Source organism: Ochotona princeps, chromosome 11, assembly GCF_030435755.1.
Source record: "Ochotona princeps isolate mOchPri1 chromosome 11, mOchPri1.hap1, whole genome shotgun sequence".
Taxonomy (NCBI): domain Eukaryota; kingdom Metazoa; phylum Chordata; class Mammalia; order Lagomorpha; family Ochotonidae; genus Ochotona; species Ochotona princeps.
The window spans coordinates 20,252,796-20,270,821 of NC_080842.1; the positions used below are offsets into that span (position 1 = coordinate 20,252,796).

General features: G+C 37.4%; 1 protein-coding gene across 9 annotated transcripts in view; it reads left to right on the forward strand.

Annotated features, from left to right (window-relative positions):
- The window catches only part of PCM1 (pericentriolar material 1), a 90,187-nt gene that overhangs the window by 20,379 nt on the left and 51,782 nt on the right, over positions 1-18,026 (forward strand). For 6 of the 9 annotated variants that reach the window (XM_058669883.1, XM_058669886.1, XM_058669890.1 and 3 more), the window contains 8 exons: positions 4,037-4,214; positions 6,663-6,772; positions 9,030-9,246; positions 10,148-10,346; positions 13,473-13,646; positions 14,106-14,263; positions 14,377-14,609; positions 17,862-18,013. In XM_058669883.1, coding sequence (XP_058525866.1) covers positions 4,037-4,214; positions 6,663-6,772; positions 9,030-9,246; positions 10,148-10,346; positions 13,473-13,646; positions 14,106-14,263; positions 14,377-14,609; positions 17,862-18,013 — 1,421 coding nt within the window. The remainder of the gene's footprint in view (positions 1-4,036; positions 4,215-6,662; positions 6,773-9,029; positions 9,247-10,147; positions 10,347-13,472; positions 13,647-14,105; positions 14,264-14,376; positions 14,610-17,861; positions 18,014-18,026) is intronic. The other 3 variants (XM_004597818.3, XM_058669885.1, XM_058669889.1) reach the window with 1 other exon arrangement.

The window sequence follows — 18,026 nt, forward strand, 5'->3', positions numbered from 1 at the left end:
CTCCACTTCCCATCCGCCTCTTTGTTTATGGCCCAGGAATGCAGTAAAGAATGGCCCAAAGCCTTGGGACCCTGCATGCACTGGCATGGGAGACCCTGGAAGAAGCTCCTGGCTTTGGATCAGCTCAGCCCTGGCCATTGCGTCCATTTGGGGAGTGAACCAGCAGATGGAAGCTCTCTCTCTTCTCTGTCTAAATCTGCCTTTCCAATAAAAATAAATAGTTTAAAAAACAGTTTGAGTAAAAAATATTTTTCAGAAGTATTTTTATTTTTTGGCAAGACCAAACTAGTATTTTTATAATTGTATAAAAGACTGATTTTTTGTTAGTTCATCATGCAGGATTTTCTTTTCTGTGTTGTAGATATTTTGTTTGCTTTTAGTGTCTTTTTAAAATTGATGAAAATTAACCTCTAGGTATTTTGTCAGGTTTTTTGGTTTTGTTTTGTGGCTCTCACAAGTATTCAAGGTTATTATATGACATCAATTAATGGGATCCTCTTATATGAAGTATTCAGGAATCTTATAAAGTATTCTGCAGAAAAATGCCGTAGTTTAATACAAGTGTTTAGTAGCTGATTAAAGATGAAGATACGAGACATGGATGTCTTTTAGAATTTTTTGTTCTTTTTGCACTTCTGAAAATTTATAAACAAAACTTTATGGTTATCTACAGTATAGTTTCTGTTACCTTTGCTCTTTTCCCAAAGTGCTGTTTTGTTTTAAAAACATTTTTCTGTTTTTAAGTGTTTGAAAAATATCCTTCTAAAAGTGTTAGTCTCCCTTGAATTTGCTTGTGAGTTTATTCTAATTTGACTCTTGATTTTTAAGGCCTTCCCAGTGTGATTTTATTAGTATGCAAGACCATAGAATAACCTCAATTTCTTAGAAAACAATCTTTTTACTTTTATCATCTACGTTTATGTTTTTATACTGTGTTGACTCTTACTTTAATCATAACGTCCCCTTACCTCCTAAGAATCTGTAAAAATGTGGAATGTGGTTAGACAGTAGGGAAGCAATGTGTTGAATTCATACTTGAGAGTCAAAGCTGAAAGCAACCTTGTTGAGCTGCAGCTAGTTTGATATGCTAGAGCTACCCACGAGGGCAGATTGCAGGCCCAGCGGCATGGCCTAGTGGCTAAAGTCCTCACCTTGAACGCACTGGGATCCCATTTGGGCTCTGGTTCTGATCTTGGCAGCTCCATTTCCCATCCAGCTCCCTGCTTGTGGCCTGGGAAAGCAGGAGAGGACGGCCCAAGACTTTGGGACCCTGCACCCGCGTGGGAGACCTGGAGGAGTTCCTGGCTCCTGGCTTTAGATTGGCGTACCACTGGCCGTTGCGGCTCACTTGGGGAGTGAGTCATCAGAGGGAAGATCTTCCTCTCTGTCTCTCCTCTTTGTATATCTGACTTTGTAATAAAAATAAATAAGTAAATCTTAAAAAAAATATAGATAAAATGATGTTTTTCATAATTTTACAAAAGAAATGTATAGGTACCCATGCCTTCATTGTTTTTCCACACACACTCCCTACCTTATCTAAACTTTTTTTTCTTTCTTTTTTTTCCCCCAAGATTTATTTATTTATTAGAAAGATATAACCACAGATGGAGGGAGAGAAAGAAATTGTCCATCCTCTTGTTCATTCCCCATTAACTTAATCAGCTAGAGTTGCGCCTGAACCAGACAGAAGCTAGAAGACAGGCACTTCCTCCCATGTGGGTGCACAGTCCCAAGGCTTTGGGCCATCATCTATTGCCTTCACAGTCCCTAAGCAGGGAGCTGGGTGGGAAATGGAGTAGCCAGGATATGAACTGGTGTCCATATTGGATCCTGGAGCTTGCAAGGCAAGAATTTAGCCACTGAGCCATTGCGCTGGGCCCTCTGTATTTCTGATCTATACACAATCTCCTTGTCATTTTCCCACTCTTAATTATTTTTAAGTTTTTCATCTTCCCTATTGTGGCTTTTCCCTTACTTGGCTCACCTTCATAAATATTGTTCTGAAAATATGTGGATGCAAGTTAAGTGAAATAAAAAATTGTTGCGAATTCATATTTGGATTAGTGAAGCATCTGAAGATAACTGTACTTTAACAAATAACTTAGAATTCTTTATTGAAATACCACTTTTTTACAAAGCAGTGCCAACGAAAATTATAAACATTCTTTGTGAGTTCACATATTAAAGAGTAAAACTGTTATATTGATAAACTACTTAAAATTAGATAGTTTCACTGTAACTGAGGCTAAACTATTTGAAAGAGGTGAGAAGATTCTATATTAGGGGAAATACGCAGTCAGAAAATTTCCCCCCCAATAATTTTTTTTACTTGCATAATGTTTATTCTAATTAATTACTGTTTATAGTTTACAAGGGAATATTTGGTGATTGACATCAACCTGAAGAATCTTTTCTGAATTATTCCATTGAAATTAATCTAGTTTTACAATTTTACCGAATACTGATGAAATTATTACGAAGCTAGTGTGGGTCTCATCTGTGAGGTTGGCTACTGATAATTATCCCTAATACTTCCACTTTTCATGATATAGTCTTGAAATAAGTCAGCATCGAGATGATAAATTTTGAGAGGCATAAGTGTAAATGTTAACAAGGCAGCCTCATTTATATGAGTAAACAGTAGTTAAATTGAAATGGGGTTTTAGTTTGTTAGCAATTCAGAACAATACAAAGGCTTCAATAAGTGGTTACATAAAGGTACAGATTATTGCTTTTCCATACTCAAAGTTTTGAGGTAACTCAGATCAGACAGGTCACTGGTCATGCTCTTCTGATTCCTGGTGTAACCTGCTACCTACTGGATCTTAAGTTTCTCTGAGTACTTAACCATACCAAGCATTTTGTTTTTCACTTACTAGTCTAATTACAGTCCAGGTCACACTGTAAAATTCTATCACAGTTCCTCATTTATATCTATTATACTGATAACTCTACTTGGGAAAGTAAAGAGAAGAGGTTTTTACACAGTACTTTAAGGGACACCATCAGAATTTTTCAGTGTTCTCCCTAAAATTTCTAGGCATCAGATTTGCATGGAGGAAATAGATCACCAGTCACGTGTCTACTTTCAAAATACACCATTATTTAAATCATTCATTTAAAATTTATAAAAATGTGTTAACTGCAAAATAAAAGTTGACTAATTGCAACAAAAATATTTTATATGCATGTTTGATGAAAGCATTGAACTTTTACAGTGATTTTTAAGAGTAAATTGGTGACGAAAAATAGCATTGTGTAATACATTTTCATGTGTAATTTGGATTATAGTCTTGTTTCTGAGCTATATTTAGCTTCTCTTTATTTTTCTTATTGGCTTATTAAATTATGTATGGTTTTAAGATTAGCATCTAAAACTTGTTCATTTCATAGAATTATTATCTAGCATTACATTCCTTTATTTTTAGATAAGATGATAACCCAGCATTTTGGAAGAATTTGGAAATACTCTATAATAAGTCCTCAGACTTCGCTGAGTAGACCTAATCTGAAAAGAAATATAATTATGATATCTTTTATACAAAATGCAAAATGATAATGATGCAACTAAAATTTTATGTGAATTACCTTTTACATAAAATTATCAAATGAAATAATGTATTTCCTGTCTTGATTAGAAATTAGTAAATTTGCTTTGTTGGATTTTTTTTTTCAATGTCACTTCTAAGAATAGAAAGTTTGCTTTTCTGATGTTTTAGATCATTAACTCAGTAAAATCTGTTCCCATTCCTCCTTTGCGTTGTGTATGTAGTTCCTTCCACTCTTACAGCCTTCCTGTCTAATGTCGTTTTCTTTCCTTTTATTTTTCTTCATGGAAAGCCATTGCTTATAATATTTTACTGTGAAATTTACCATGACTGGCTTATATCTTCATTCTGCCCTGCTAAAATTTATCTAGGGGTGTGCATTTAATGTTGATTTAGTATCTAGTTTAAATTTGCCATGTGTAGTTGAAATAGGAACATGGATATAACAGTTAGATGTAAGTACTGTTGTTGGTTTTACTTTCTAGGCCAGAGATCCTCACCTGGAACCTATAGAAGAGATAGAAAATTTGAAAAAACAGCATGATTTATTAAAAAGGATGTTACAGCAGCAGGAACAACTGAGAGCTCTGCAGGGACGACAGGCTGCTCTTCTAGCTCTGCAGCATAAAGCAGAGCAGGCCATTGCTGTGATGGACGATTCTGGTATGCCACTGTCCCAGAATGTTATGCTATTAAACAAGGTTCAGCAGATAATTGTATTGCAAAGTGGATGCCAGTTACTTTGAAATCTATGCGTCATAGACAACAACTTTACCCACTGCACCACTACACCGGCCTCCTGATTATTTTAAAACCAAGATATTGTTATGTATGAAAAATCACCAAGGATAAGTTTTCTTTTTCATTAAGTTTTATTTTTATTGACAGGTCATTAAATCTATTGAGCACAAGTGAGAAGCCTTTGTAACTCACCCTTCCACTGTAATCTAATCATGATTTGCTTTTCCCAGTGAGTTGAGTTTCTGACTCAGGCTGCTTGCCGTTATTACTTAATTTTTCTTGCTGTCCTAATCTAGCCCACTTATTCATCTATCTGATAATTGTTATTTCTAATTTATTTTTGAGTTTTCAGAAGAAACTTGATGGCTTTTTGTGGAGCTTAATTTCTTTAATAACTTTATAGTTACATATAGTAATAATTAGGAATTTTGTTCCTGTTTTTTGGAAATAGGTAATTTAGAGATCATATATATTTTTTAAAGATGCATTTATTTTTATTGGAAAGGCAGATTTACAGAGAGAAGAAGAGACAAAGATCTACATCCGCAGGTTCATTCTGCAGGTGGCCACAACGGTCAAAGTTGAGCCAGTCCAAAGTCGGGAGCCAGGACCGTTGGATCATCCTCCACTGCTCTGCCAGGCCACAGACAGCTGGATGGGAGGTGGAACAGCCAGGACTCGAACTGGTGCCCATGTGGGATCCCAGTGCTTACAAGGCGAAGATTTAGCCACTGAGTCTTTGTGCCAGACCTGAACCTTTTTTTTTCTTTTGTTAGAGAGGCAGAGAGAAAACTCCCATCCATTTGTTTTCTCCCCAGATACCTTAAGTTGGGCTAAAGCTAAGAACTGGAAACTTAATCCAGTCTTCCATGTGAGTGGCATGGACAAACACTTGAGCCGTCGCATGTACCTCCCAAGATCTGTTAGTGAGAAACTGAAGCTGGGAACCAAGCTGAGGTACTCCAGTGTAAGATTGTTGAACACTGGATCAAATGCTCACTCCAAAGTTCATTTGTTTTAAATTGATGATTTGCAAGGTTAAGAGTGATCGACAGGTTTATTCCTCAAATAGCTGCAGTAGCCAGGGCTTTGCTACTGTGAACTGGGAGCCAGGAACTCCATCACAGTCTTCGGTTGAGTGGCAGCAACTCAAGTACTTGAGCTGTCATTCCCAGGCACATTACTTGGGAGCTGGATCAGAAGTGGGAGTATCCATGCTTTGAGTTGGATGGGGGGATGCTGGTATCCTATGCAAAGGCTTAACCTGCTGTACCATAATTTTGGCATCAAGGTATATTTTTATTTTTCAAGATCTATTTATTTTATTGTAAAGCCAGATATACAGAGTGATGAGACAGAGAAGATCTTCCATCCAATGATTCACTCCCCAAGTGGCTGCAATAGCCAGAGCTGAGCAGATCCAAAGCCAGGAGCCAGGAACAACTTCTGGGTCTCCCACACAGGTGCAGGGTCCCAAAGCTTTGGGCTGTCCTCTACTGCTTTCCCAGGCCACAAGAAGGGAGCTGGATGGGAAGCGGGGCTGCTGGGATTATAAGCAGCACCCAAATGGGATCCTGGAGCATTCAAGGCGAGGACTTAAGCTGCTAGGCTACTGCGTCAGGCCCCCATAGGTGTATTTTAATGTACAGGCTAATACTGGTTCAAAGACTAGCCTTTTAAATATTTTTCAAGTGGGGCATTAAAACTTGTAAGAATTTCCTTTAATTTTTATAATAATCCTGAATATTTATATCATCTTATGTGATCATAGACTTGTAGATTGGTAGTCAAAGCTTTTATTTTTATGCACATACTCTAGAGAAGGTAGTCTCTAGGCTTTCATGAAGTGTTAGTGCAAACAAATCTCTTGAGTTCTAGGTCATGAGTTTCTGTTTCTGAATATGAGCTTTGTTTTATCAGATAGTTTGTTCTAATAAAATATACTGTCATGGGTCAAAGGAGCCAAGGATAGAGTCAGCAGGAATTTGAAATTTAAGTTCATTTTGTATTTCAAAAAAAATTTTGCTTAGTGATTTGGTCCTGGGTACTTTGATAGGGGGTGTGACAGTCCTAAGTGGATTTTTAGTTCACTATACAAAGCACCCACTCAGCGATTCACTGTTTTTAATTGGGGATATAAAAATATCTCCTCGAATGTTGGGACGGAAAAAGATGGGCTTCTGTATCTTAGGATAATCCCTTTATTTGTAAGGTAGCTGGAATAGTCCAATGAGATGATTTGTTGGTGGTTAAATCTGTTATGGCGGTTAAACAAGTATGTTAGGTGAGATTTTAACTTTTTTCATAATCGAGCTTTGCAAAAATTGTAAAAGATTTTTTTTAATAAGTAGCTGTTTAATTTTCTTTCAGTTGTTGCAGAAACTACAGGTAGTTTATCTGGAGTCAGTATCACGTCTGAGCTAAATGAAGAATTGAATGATTTAATTCAACGTTTTCATAATCAGCTTCGTGATGGTCAGGTAATGCACTTTTTTAAAAGGCTGTTTGAATTTAAAATAACATTCATTAGAATAGTGGTTCTCAAAATTAGCATAAATATCACTTAGCAGGATCATTGCAGGCTCTTGATTGGTGGAGTTTCCCACACCTCCAAAATTAAGGTTTGTAGATGAGCTGTAAGCTTCTCCCTGTGTGATTCCAATGCTGATTGCTGGGGAGTCCTCACGCTGGGAAACACTAAATTAGAAGGGAATCTACTTTGAAAAAAATGGTAACTTTTCTTTGTGCATGTTGCTGGACAGCATAGTGTTTTTCCCACTAGAAGACTGTTAAAGGTCTGTTGATTACAACCTTTAAGACTTGCTTAATATATGTCCTTGAAATATTTTTTACAAATAATTTTTAGAAAATACTGAAGTTTGAGAGCTGATAAGTGTTGTAATTTGATGAGCTTTGTAAATAATGATACAACTGTGAATTTTAAGAATGTGGACCTTAGAAAGAGTCAGTTATTGCTTTTCCACTGAAATGTGTGTAATTGAATATGCATTGTCCTCCTTATGCAAACCAGAAATGTGATCTAGTCCCCTTGAAGAGATATTTAGCAATGTCTAGGAAATAATTTCTCGTTACTCTGCTAGTTACGTTGGGGAAAGTTACATGTGTTCAGAAGGAATTAGGAATTTTCAGTTTCAATGCAGTGTTGTGTTAAGCAGAAGTAACCACAGTACCCATGAACAGAAGAACAAATTTGTAAATTATGATGCCCATGTACATAGAATAACATTCTGTATGGCAGTTATGGTAAATGAACCAAAAGCTAATGAATAACAAACTAGAAGTTTAAAAATGTTACCACTCTATGTTGAGAAATGTTAGGAATGCACATTTGAGTATGTACAGAGGTATTACAAAATAAAACATAATGTAAATGGTAAGTACTTGGTTCTGAATTGTGGCTAACCCTGTAAACAGCAGTGTGATTCTGTACAGTGCTTTTGCCATATTTTTAGTAATATATATATATATATATATATATATATGTAAAGATTTATTTTTATTTGAAAGGCAGAGTTATATAGAGAGAAGAAGAGACAGAAAGCGATCTTCCATTCACTGGCTCACTCCCCACATGGCCATAGTGGAATTGGTCTGATCAGGATCTTCCTCCGGTCTCTTACATGGATTGGGTGTTGGGACCCAAGGATTTGAGCCATCCTATGCTGTTTTCCTAAACCATAAACAGTGAGTTGGATCTGAAATGTAGCAGCCAGGGCATGAACCAATATCCCAGTGTGATCTCAGTGCTCTGGCAGAAGCTTAGCTTACTATTGCCACAGTACTACCCCTTTAAAAAAAATTGATGGATTTTTGTGAAAATGTTAAAATTTCCCCGAGCACAATGGGAGGTATTGATTGTATGATCCCTTAAACCTCAATAGCTTCTTGTGATATTTCAGAATTTGTTGTGTTTTTAAATAGAAGAACATACAAATGAACTGCTACAAAAAAATCTAGGAAAATAAAGTTTATGATGGTGGTCTAGAATGATAGCAAGAGAGAAAATGAGAGCTTCAGAAGTTTAATCTGCATAACCCAAGGCATTCTTAGCACTTCATTTGGTTCTAGGAAATACTAGATATCCAGTGAATGCAAAGAACGTGATCTTCAGAAAGATCATGGGAAACAGGTGTTATCTTTTAATTCCATTTGTCCACAAACTTGCGGAAGTTCCCTCATATATGTTTGTAGTGGTGTATCAGAAAAAAGTACTTATTTTGGGATTTGTAAGGGTATATACTTATCTGCTAGCAAAGCCAAGGCAAATATTCTCTTTATTCAAAAAAAAAAATGCTTATATGAGTAGTGTGGTGGCTCAGCAAACTAGTCTGCCTTTCAGCACTGGCATCCCACATGGGTGCCACTTGTCCTGGCTGATCCACCTCCTATCTAACTCCCTGTTTATGGGCTGGAAAAGCAGTGGAGGATGGCCCAGTCTTTGGGCCTCTGCACTCATGCGGGAGACCCGTTCAAGTGCCTTGGCTCCTTGCTTCAGACTGTTTCTGCTCTGGCTGTTCTGGCTATTTGGGGAGTGAACTAGCAGATTGAAGCTGTTTCTCTGTCTCCTCCTCTTTATAAATCTTTTCAAGTAAAAAATAGGTAAATCTTTAACAAATTATATGTATTTCTAAATTGAGAATGTAAATGCTTTAATTTTAATTTTAACTTTTTAATTGCTTTAGTTTTAATTTGTCTTCTTTATTTTCTGAAAATAAGCCTCCAGCTGTTCCGGACAACAGACGACAAGCAGAAAGTCTGTCATTAACTAGAGAAGTTTCCCAAAGCAGGAATCCATCCGTTTCAGAACATTTACCGGAGGAGAAGGTCCAACTTTTTAGCAAAATGAGAGTGCTACAGGAAAAAAAACAAAAGATGGACAAATTGCTTGGAGAACTTCATACACTTCGAGATCAGCATCTAAACAATTCATCATGTAAGTAAATATTCTTTAGAAGTATTAGTTAGGGGATGCAAAGTATAGTGTAGGACTTCAGTATGCACCAAGAATTGGTTCCAGGATCTTCCATGGATAATAAAATCCTCAAATGTTCCAGTGTGTTATGTTAAATGCTGTAGTATTTTCACAAAACCTATACCTGTCTTCTCATCCTCTGAAAATAAGCTCTAGATTACTTACAATACTTAGTACAATGTCTATACTTCACTTCATTTGTGTGGATTAGGCGTGATAGTCATTATGTGGCCAATTCAGGTTTGTTTCTTGGAACTTTCTAGAATTGTTTTAGAAACTACTTTTTAAAAAGGTGTTATTTGGAAGTCAAGAATTACAGGGGGAGGGGGAGATGGAGAGTAATGCTAACACTCTGCTTTGTTTCCTGGAACAGTAAAAGTACAAGCATGGTTCTCTGGACCATTTTGGTGGTCTTGTGGTTGGAACAACTCTAGGACACACAGTTATCTAGGAATATCCTGTAAAAATTTGTCCATCGTTGACATTGCACATATTTAACCCATTTAACTTATCCCAGAACCAAGTATATTGTAGAGTATTTGCATTTCCAGTGGATAGTACTAATTTAGATTGATGTCTGTCTTCTCTATTTCTTTTCTCTTTTACCCATTTACACATACAAATTCTGCCTTGAGTAAAAATGAGAAAAATCTGTAAAAGAAAAAAGTAAAAATGTTTTCTGTATGTCTTTTTGATATGTTCAAAACAAATGCTTGGGTGTATTATCTAAAATTGCAACATACAGATTTTAAGATGTTAATGACTTTTACCAAGCATATTGTAAATAATTGTTTCTTGTTGTCATGGTTGTTTATTTATGCTTATTTATGTATCTATGTATGTATGTATTTATTTATTGTAGTTGTGCCTTCTTCAGCATCTCAAAGGAACGGGGACCAGAGAGGTACAACTTCGGCTTGCTCAGCTCCTGCAGGCTTAGCACCGGTTGTCAATGGAGAATCCAATAGTCTTACACCATCTGTTCCTTATCCTGCTGCTTCTCTGGTTTCTCAAAATGAGAGTGAAAACGATGGCCATCTAAATCCAACGGAAAAACTCCAGTAAAATATTTACTTTTCTTATAGATTGGAAGTAAATAACAGGGATAATTGGTGTGATTTCTTGTGTGTTGAAAAATCTTGGAAAACAATGCTTTAATGATAAATATGCTTAATTGATGTGTTCAAAAAGGGTATATTATGTGCATTCCTTGAGATTTAAAGAGAAATGTGGCATAACAGGTAATTTCTGTGAATTTTGAAGTTAACTTTTTTTTAAAGGACTTATTTATATATTTATTTGAAAGGCAGAGTTACAAAGAGAAGGGGAGGGAATGTTTGGCCCAGTGACATAGCAGGCTAATCTTCCAGCCTGAGACACCAGCATCCCATACAGATGCTGGTCTGTGTCCCAGCTGTTCTGCTTCCAATCCAGCGCTCTATTATTGGCCTAGGAGGGCAGTGCAGGATGGCTCAAGGCCTTGGGATTCTGCAGCCACGTGGGTGACCCAGAGAAGTGTCCTGGCTATTTGGTCAACTCAGCTCCGACCATTGCAGCCATTTGGAAAGTGAACCAGTGGATGGAAGACCTCTCTGACTGTGTTTCTCTGTAAAATCTGCCTTTCAAATAAAAATAAATATATTTCTGAAAGAAGAAGAGAGAGACTCCCTCTTCTATGGTTTACTTCCAACAAAGGCAAGAACCAGGAGCTTCTTCTCTCCCACCTGGATTCAGGGTCCAAGCATTCAGAGCTTTCACAGGCAGTTAGCATGAAGCATGATTAGAAGTGGAGCGGGCGGGACTCAAAACTGGCACCCGTATGGGATGCTGTCACCACAGACCCATTAAACCACAGTGCCAGCCCCTCTTGTCTTTCAAATACTTTGAAAAATAACCAGGACTAGTTAAAACGTTTATGTATTCAAGAGATTAGAACTCTGCTCTGGGTCAGGGTGGGAACCTTTATTCTACTATCCAAGGCCCTTTTGGATATTTATACCATCATTCACAGATCATAAAAATTTGCCAATTTAAAGTTAACTTTCTATAGATTTATTGAATTTCATGTCCTGCCTGTGGTTGCCTTGGCAGGGCCTGACCAAATGATTTTCAAGTCTATACAGCTTGTGGGCCAGGTTACTTCTCTCCCCTTGTTCTGTAGGAGTGCTGAACAAATAACTTACCCTTACTAAGCCTGCCTTTCCTTATCTACAAAATATTCCTAATGAATAAAATTTTAGCTAGTAGGATAACCAGTTTGCAAAGGTTTATAAAGATTTAAAAACCAATAGCATGGTTCCTGGTCCTAGGTCAAAACAAACTTGGGGTGCACATTTAGTTTAACAATAATGACACTTGGGATGCCCTCACCCCATATCTTAGATTATGGATTCAAGTCCCAGTTCTATTGGTAATTCGAGCTTCCCTAGTCACCCTGGAAGGCAGCAATTGATTGCTCAGTGGTTGAGTCTCTGCTAGCCATGTGGCTGGCATGCCTTGAGTTCCTGATGCCCAGCTTCAGCCTGACTCATCTCCACCATTGCAGGCTTTGGGAGACCAAACCAACAGACAGGAGCTTTTTCTGTCTGAAATAAATAAAGGTAATAAATTGTTTGCTGGTCTTGCGAGGGAGACTCAACGAAGTGTCCTTTTCTCTTGGGTGTCACAAAGCTGGTAATGAAGATAAAATTTAATTTAAGTAGCACAAGTTTGTTTTCTTTTCCAGTAGCTGAACAGTAGAAAAACGGGAATTTAGCTCACAGATTATCTTAACCTGTTGGGTCTGAGAAGTCCTAGGTAGAGGGCAGTATAACACTAGGGGAGGAATAGTCATTGTTCTGGAAAAAGAAGTGCAGTTCTGGAATTGGGAGCCACCTTCTTTTTGTCTATTTGTGAGCTCTTTGGGTTGTCATCATTCTAATTGTTAACTGTCATGGCATGGCTGGAGTGTCTGCATGGAATTTGGATTATAATGAAGTTTGATGTTTTCTGACAGTTGTTCAGGCCATGTTGGGTTTAATTGGTTCTGACCAGTTGGTTAGCCTGAGGAACTAATCACATGAGAATAGAAACTTAGCCACACAGGCACTTCCCTAGGTATCATGAGTAAATAAATATTAATAAAACTCAACATACTTGCTACTTCTGGTAAAGATCTTTTAGAGCCTTATACATACAGATTGGAAACCATTTGTAAATGTTCAGTAGTGTATACATAACTGTTTGGCCTGAGAAGTAGTATTTAAATTATTTATTACTTTAGTTTGAAAGAAACTTAGAAATATTTTGACATTAAATTTTCTTCTGGGCCTGGCGCATTGGTCTAGTGGCCAAAGTCCCTCGCCTTGCACATGCCGGGATCCCATATGGGCACTGGTTCTAATCCTGGCAGCCCCACTTCCCATACAGCTCTCTGCTTGTGGCCTGGGAAAGTAGTCAAGGACAGCCCAAAGCCTTGGGACCCTGTATCCACATGGGAGACCTGGAGGAAGTTCCTGGCTCCTGGTTTCGGATTGGTGCAGCACTGGCTGTTGAGGTCACTTGGGGAGTGAATCAATAGACTAAAGATCTTCCTCTCTGTCTCTTCTCCTCTCTGTATATCTGACTTTGCAATTAAAAATAAATAAATCTTTAAAAAAAATTTCTGCTAACATTTTCATGTGCTTAAAATGAACAATCATAATGAAATTTTTTATGCTTTTACATTAAAAATTAGAAAATAAAATGATGATGGGGCCTAGTAGCGAAAGTCCTCACCTTGCACACCGGGATCCCATATGGGCACTGGTTTGTGTGCTGGCTGCTCCACTTCCCATCCAGCCCCCTGCTGTGGCCTGGGAAAACAGTTGAGGACGGACCAAAGCCTTGGGACCCTGCACCAGCATGGGAGACCCAGAAGAGCTCCTGGCTCCTGGCTTCGAATGGCTTAGGCTGTAGCCGTTGTAGCTGCTTGAGGAATGAACCAGCAGATGGAAGATCTTTCTGCATCTCCTTCTTTTTGTATATCTGTCTTTCCAAGAAAATAAATAAAAAAGTTTTTTTTGAGTAAGAAATACTTAAAATTAAACTCATTGCTTTACAGATGATGCCTTGGAAATTTGGGTACATCTACGCTTTGTACTGGGTGCTATTATATGAAAATAGTGTGCTTTAGTTTGCTAATATGAGTATTATATTTTTTTTATCAGGAAGTTAAATGAAGTTCGAAAGAGATTGAATGAGCTAAGAGAATTAGTTCATTATTATGAACAAACATCAGATATGATGACAGATGCTGTAAACGAAAACACAAAAGACGAAGAAACTGAAGAATCAGAATATGATTCTGAGCATGAAAATTCAGAACCTGTTACTAACATTCGGTAAGAACATTTTTTTGTTATTTGCAGTATCTTTATCCTAATGTGGGAGAAAAATACCTTCATGCAGTGATTATTATTTGTTTTTTGTTTTTTTCACCTTTTATCTGTTAGCTTGCTCCTTTGGTCATTGTTATCAACTTTGCTAAAGAAAAACAGGAAGGTACTGAGTATAGTCTAGTTAGTAAATCTGCTGTTTGTTAGTCCATATGCAAGTAAGCAGTAAGTGTTTAACTTCTCATTTTCTTACAGTATTTTTGGTGTAATTTTGATTTTCAGATGTCTTTTTTAAATTTCCAGATATTGTATGCAGAAGTTAATGAGAAGCAGAAGCTGATTATTCATAATTTAAATTTAAAAGGAATAGCTGTTTATGGTCTGAGTTTGGAAATATTTTGTCACAGTTCTAAAACTGATTTTTTCCTTTTTTAACTGTAAATAATTTCAGATTGTTTTCTTTAGAAATTCACAGGTAGCTGCTACCTGGAATGAAGTGAGCAGCAACAGTAATGTACAATGTGTTTCTAATAATAGAGATGGGAGGTCAGTTAATTCTAATTGTGAAATTAACAACAGATCTGCTGCCAACATAAGGACGATAAACATGCCTCCTCCTTTAGGTATGATTGAGTATATTCACAAATAAGGTTTCCATTTCACTCCTTGTGAAGTAGATTTCATTAATATTCAGGTTTTTAAGACAATTATTGATATCAGTGTTATTTGTTTTCAGCAGACTGTAGATATAATAGAGAACAGGGGATGCATGTTGTACAAGGTGAAGATGATGACGAAGAGGAGGAGGAAGCGGAAGAGGAGGGAGCTAGTGGAGCTTCATTATCTAGTCACAGGAGCAGTCTGGTTGATGAGCCTCCAGAAGATGCTGAATTTGAGCAGAAGATCAATAGACTTATGGCTGCAAAACAGAAACTTAGGCAGTTACAAGATCTCGTTGCTATGGTACAGGTAAACACTGCTTTCAGAGAAGTTCTCTGTCAAATGCTAGTCTTACTGAAAAGTTATGTGTTTTGGTAATTATACTAGCACCTATTTATTTTGTATGTGCCAAGTTTAAAGATTTAGTACTGGGCTGGCGCAGTAGCCTAGCGGCTAAAGTCCCTTGCCTTGCACATGCCGGGATCCCGTATGGGCACTGTTTCTAATCCCGGCAGCCCCACTTCCCATCCAGCTCCCTGCTTGTGTCCTGGGAAAGCAGTCGAGGACAGCCCAAAGCCTTGGGACCGTGCACACACATGGGAGACCCAGAAGAAACTCCTGGCTCAACTCCAGCTGTTGCAGCCCCTTGGGAGTGAATCAATAGATGCAAGATCTTCCTCTCTGTCTCTCCTCTTTGCAACTGCCTTTCCAATAAAAATAAATAAATGTTTAAAAAAAAGTTTAGTACTTTACATGCCATTTACATCAGAGATTTAGAAGACTTTTTCTAAGAAGATGAGTTAGCTGGCTTTGTGGGCTATATGATCTCTGTCACACCTCCTTAATACAGAAGCCACTATAGATAAAAGAGAAACAGATTTGACTATACCAACATAACTTAGAAAAAAAAAGGCACTGGCTTTATTTTGTATTTGTTTTGCTGATTACCCTGACCTTGTTAAGGTCATTTTAACGTTTAAATAGTTAGAGATTGAACAGAAGAGGTGATAGTTTCCAGGATTATACCACTCTCAGAGCCAGAACTCTGAGTGCCTAATATCGGAGGCTGAGATCCTTACAACTTGTGAAAGGCAATCTGTGGGCCCGGCATGGTAGCCTAGTGAGTAAAGGAAACAATTTTTTTTATAAAAAAAATATAAAATATCACACGTTAAGATAACCACATATAGAAAACTACAGGAAAGCAGGGTTTTTTCTTTTGTCAGAATGAAAAACTTGTTTAATTCAGTTTATTTTGAAGTGCTACTTGTTTTAAATTGTTCAGAGGTAAATGTGCTTCTGTTGCCTGTCAGCTCCATTCATATCTTCACTATGAAGAATACAAGTTCTATTTTGATAGATGTGTTCTATGCTTTTATATCAGCATTTCCCCATTTTAAAACACAAGGTTTTTTTATAAATCATGTCATACTCCTGAGTATTATTTTACACTAGATCTTAATTTTATGCAACATCTTATTGATGTATACTTTTATAATTTCTAATTTTTCACTGCTTCTAGAACATTATAGTGAACATTCTTGCAAGATTTTTGGTATATTTGTATTTTTCAAGAATAAAGAAGCTGCTTTGTCAGCGCTTACGTACTTTTTAACTTTTAAAAATTAGAGACAGAAAATACTCCCGTCCACTGGTTCATTCCCTAGATGCCTGCAGCCACCTGGGCTGGGCTGGTCCTAAGCTGGGAGCTGGAAAAAGAGCACGTCTCCCATACGGGGGAAGGAACCGTCACCTGGGCTGTCAGTGCTGTGCTCCACTGTTCAGTTAGCAGGAACTGGAGGTAGGAGCCAGAGCCAGGCGTTGCACCCAGGTATCCTGACGTTGAATACAGGTGTCCTAACTGACTTGGTCACATACCCACACCAGTGCATTTTCATTGTAATGGACGTTTCAGTGCTGGTCCAAAATGAGTGCATTCAATGGTTTAGGAATGATTCTGTTTCCTCTTACCCTCAGTTTCATTTTATTATGTTGATATGCTATTAAGTCACATTTAAGAATTAGAAGAATTGGCTTGGGTTTTCTTCCTAAAAAGCTGTTGAGGTGAAAAAGGTACATAAACACATCTGTTTACATATATGCCAACATATATACATAGTCAAATGTGTTGTTTTGGTTTGGTTTGGTTTTGCTTATACAGTCCAAAACATATCTGCAAGGCTACCTAATTAGGAAACACGGACTACATAATGAAGAATAGGAACAACTTTGTGGTTTTTTGTTTGTTTTTACGTTTTGAACTTTAATCATGACAGTGGACATACAAGAAAACTTAGCTAAAAAAATTTCATTTATTTGCTTGAGAGGCATCTTAGAGAAACAGAGACAGTTTCATTTCCTGATTCCCTCACCAAATGGCTAAAATAGCTTGGCCAGGGCCAAGATGAAGCCGAGTGCTGGGAACTCCGTCCTGTCTCCCTCATGGGTGCAGAGGCCTAAGCTTGTGGGCCATCTTCCTCAACTTTTCCCAGGGAACTGGTTTGAAAGTGTGGCAGGCTGGTTTCAATTTGGCCCTTATGAGAGACCACTGTTGTAGGTGGTGGCCTAAACCTCTATGCCACAATGCCAGCCCCTAAAGCAGGTTCTAAATCAAATACTAGTTTTGTAATTTTTGAACACCATTATATCATGTGTTCTGTGTCCATTTGAATCTTTTTCTCAGATATGCTGACCAGAGTGATAATGGTGGGTCAGAAATGACGAATCTAGATTTTTCACTTTTTGTGTGAAAGTACTTAACAATGCAACTTCTTCTTGATTTCCAGTCTTCCTGTCCATTAGAATGGTGGATTAAGTCCATCTTTAAATTAATGCAAACACCAAAATGATACCATTTCTCTTTAAATTGATTAGAAGGTTATGTAATTAGGAGTCACTGCTAACTCATCATGGTTTTAATTACAAAGATATTTCTAAATATAAAAACAGCAACTACAATCATAAGACAAAGCATGAGTAAATATGTCTGTAGAGTTAAATATTTTTAGGAAAAGAGAGTTCTTCCCCATCCCTATCCCCATTGCGGTATTTACATTGATTTCAGCCGATAACATGGATCTGCAGGTGGTAAGGTAGGAACATGGCTAGTTTTTCCTGTAGTCATGACAGATTTTGAGGTATTTATAGTCTTAGTATCACATGTATTGTAAGTGTTGGTACTTACTTGACAAATCCAAAGATCACAGTGAGAGAATAAGATAGTTATTAGCAGGGTAAGAGTGAGAGGTGAGCTCCACTAGTACAGTTAGCTTCTTCATATTTTCCAGGAAGCTGATGTTTATAGCTAGCGTCTGGTCAGAATAAGAAAAGATAGTTTTTGTTATCACTGAATAGTTGATAACTTGGAACTGAAGTGTGCTCATTTTAGTTTTAATACCTCCATTTCTAGCCATGACTAGAGGTTAAATTTCAGTTTTTTACAGAAATCATATGCTTCTACAGCCTTAATCTTTTGTGTGATGTAAATTTTACAGCCTAATGTTCTTTATTAAGATACAGGTTGCATAATCCAAATGTTTTAATATAATGATGCTGTTTTAGGAGGATGAAGCAGCTCAAGGAGTTATCTCTGCCAATACTTCAAATGTGGATGACTTTTACCCCGCAGAAGAAGACACCAAGCACAATTCCAATAACACCAGAGGAAATGCCAACAACACACAGAAAGATGCTGGAGCAAATGAAAAGGCCAGGTATATTGAGCTT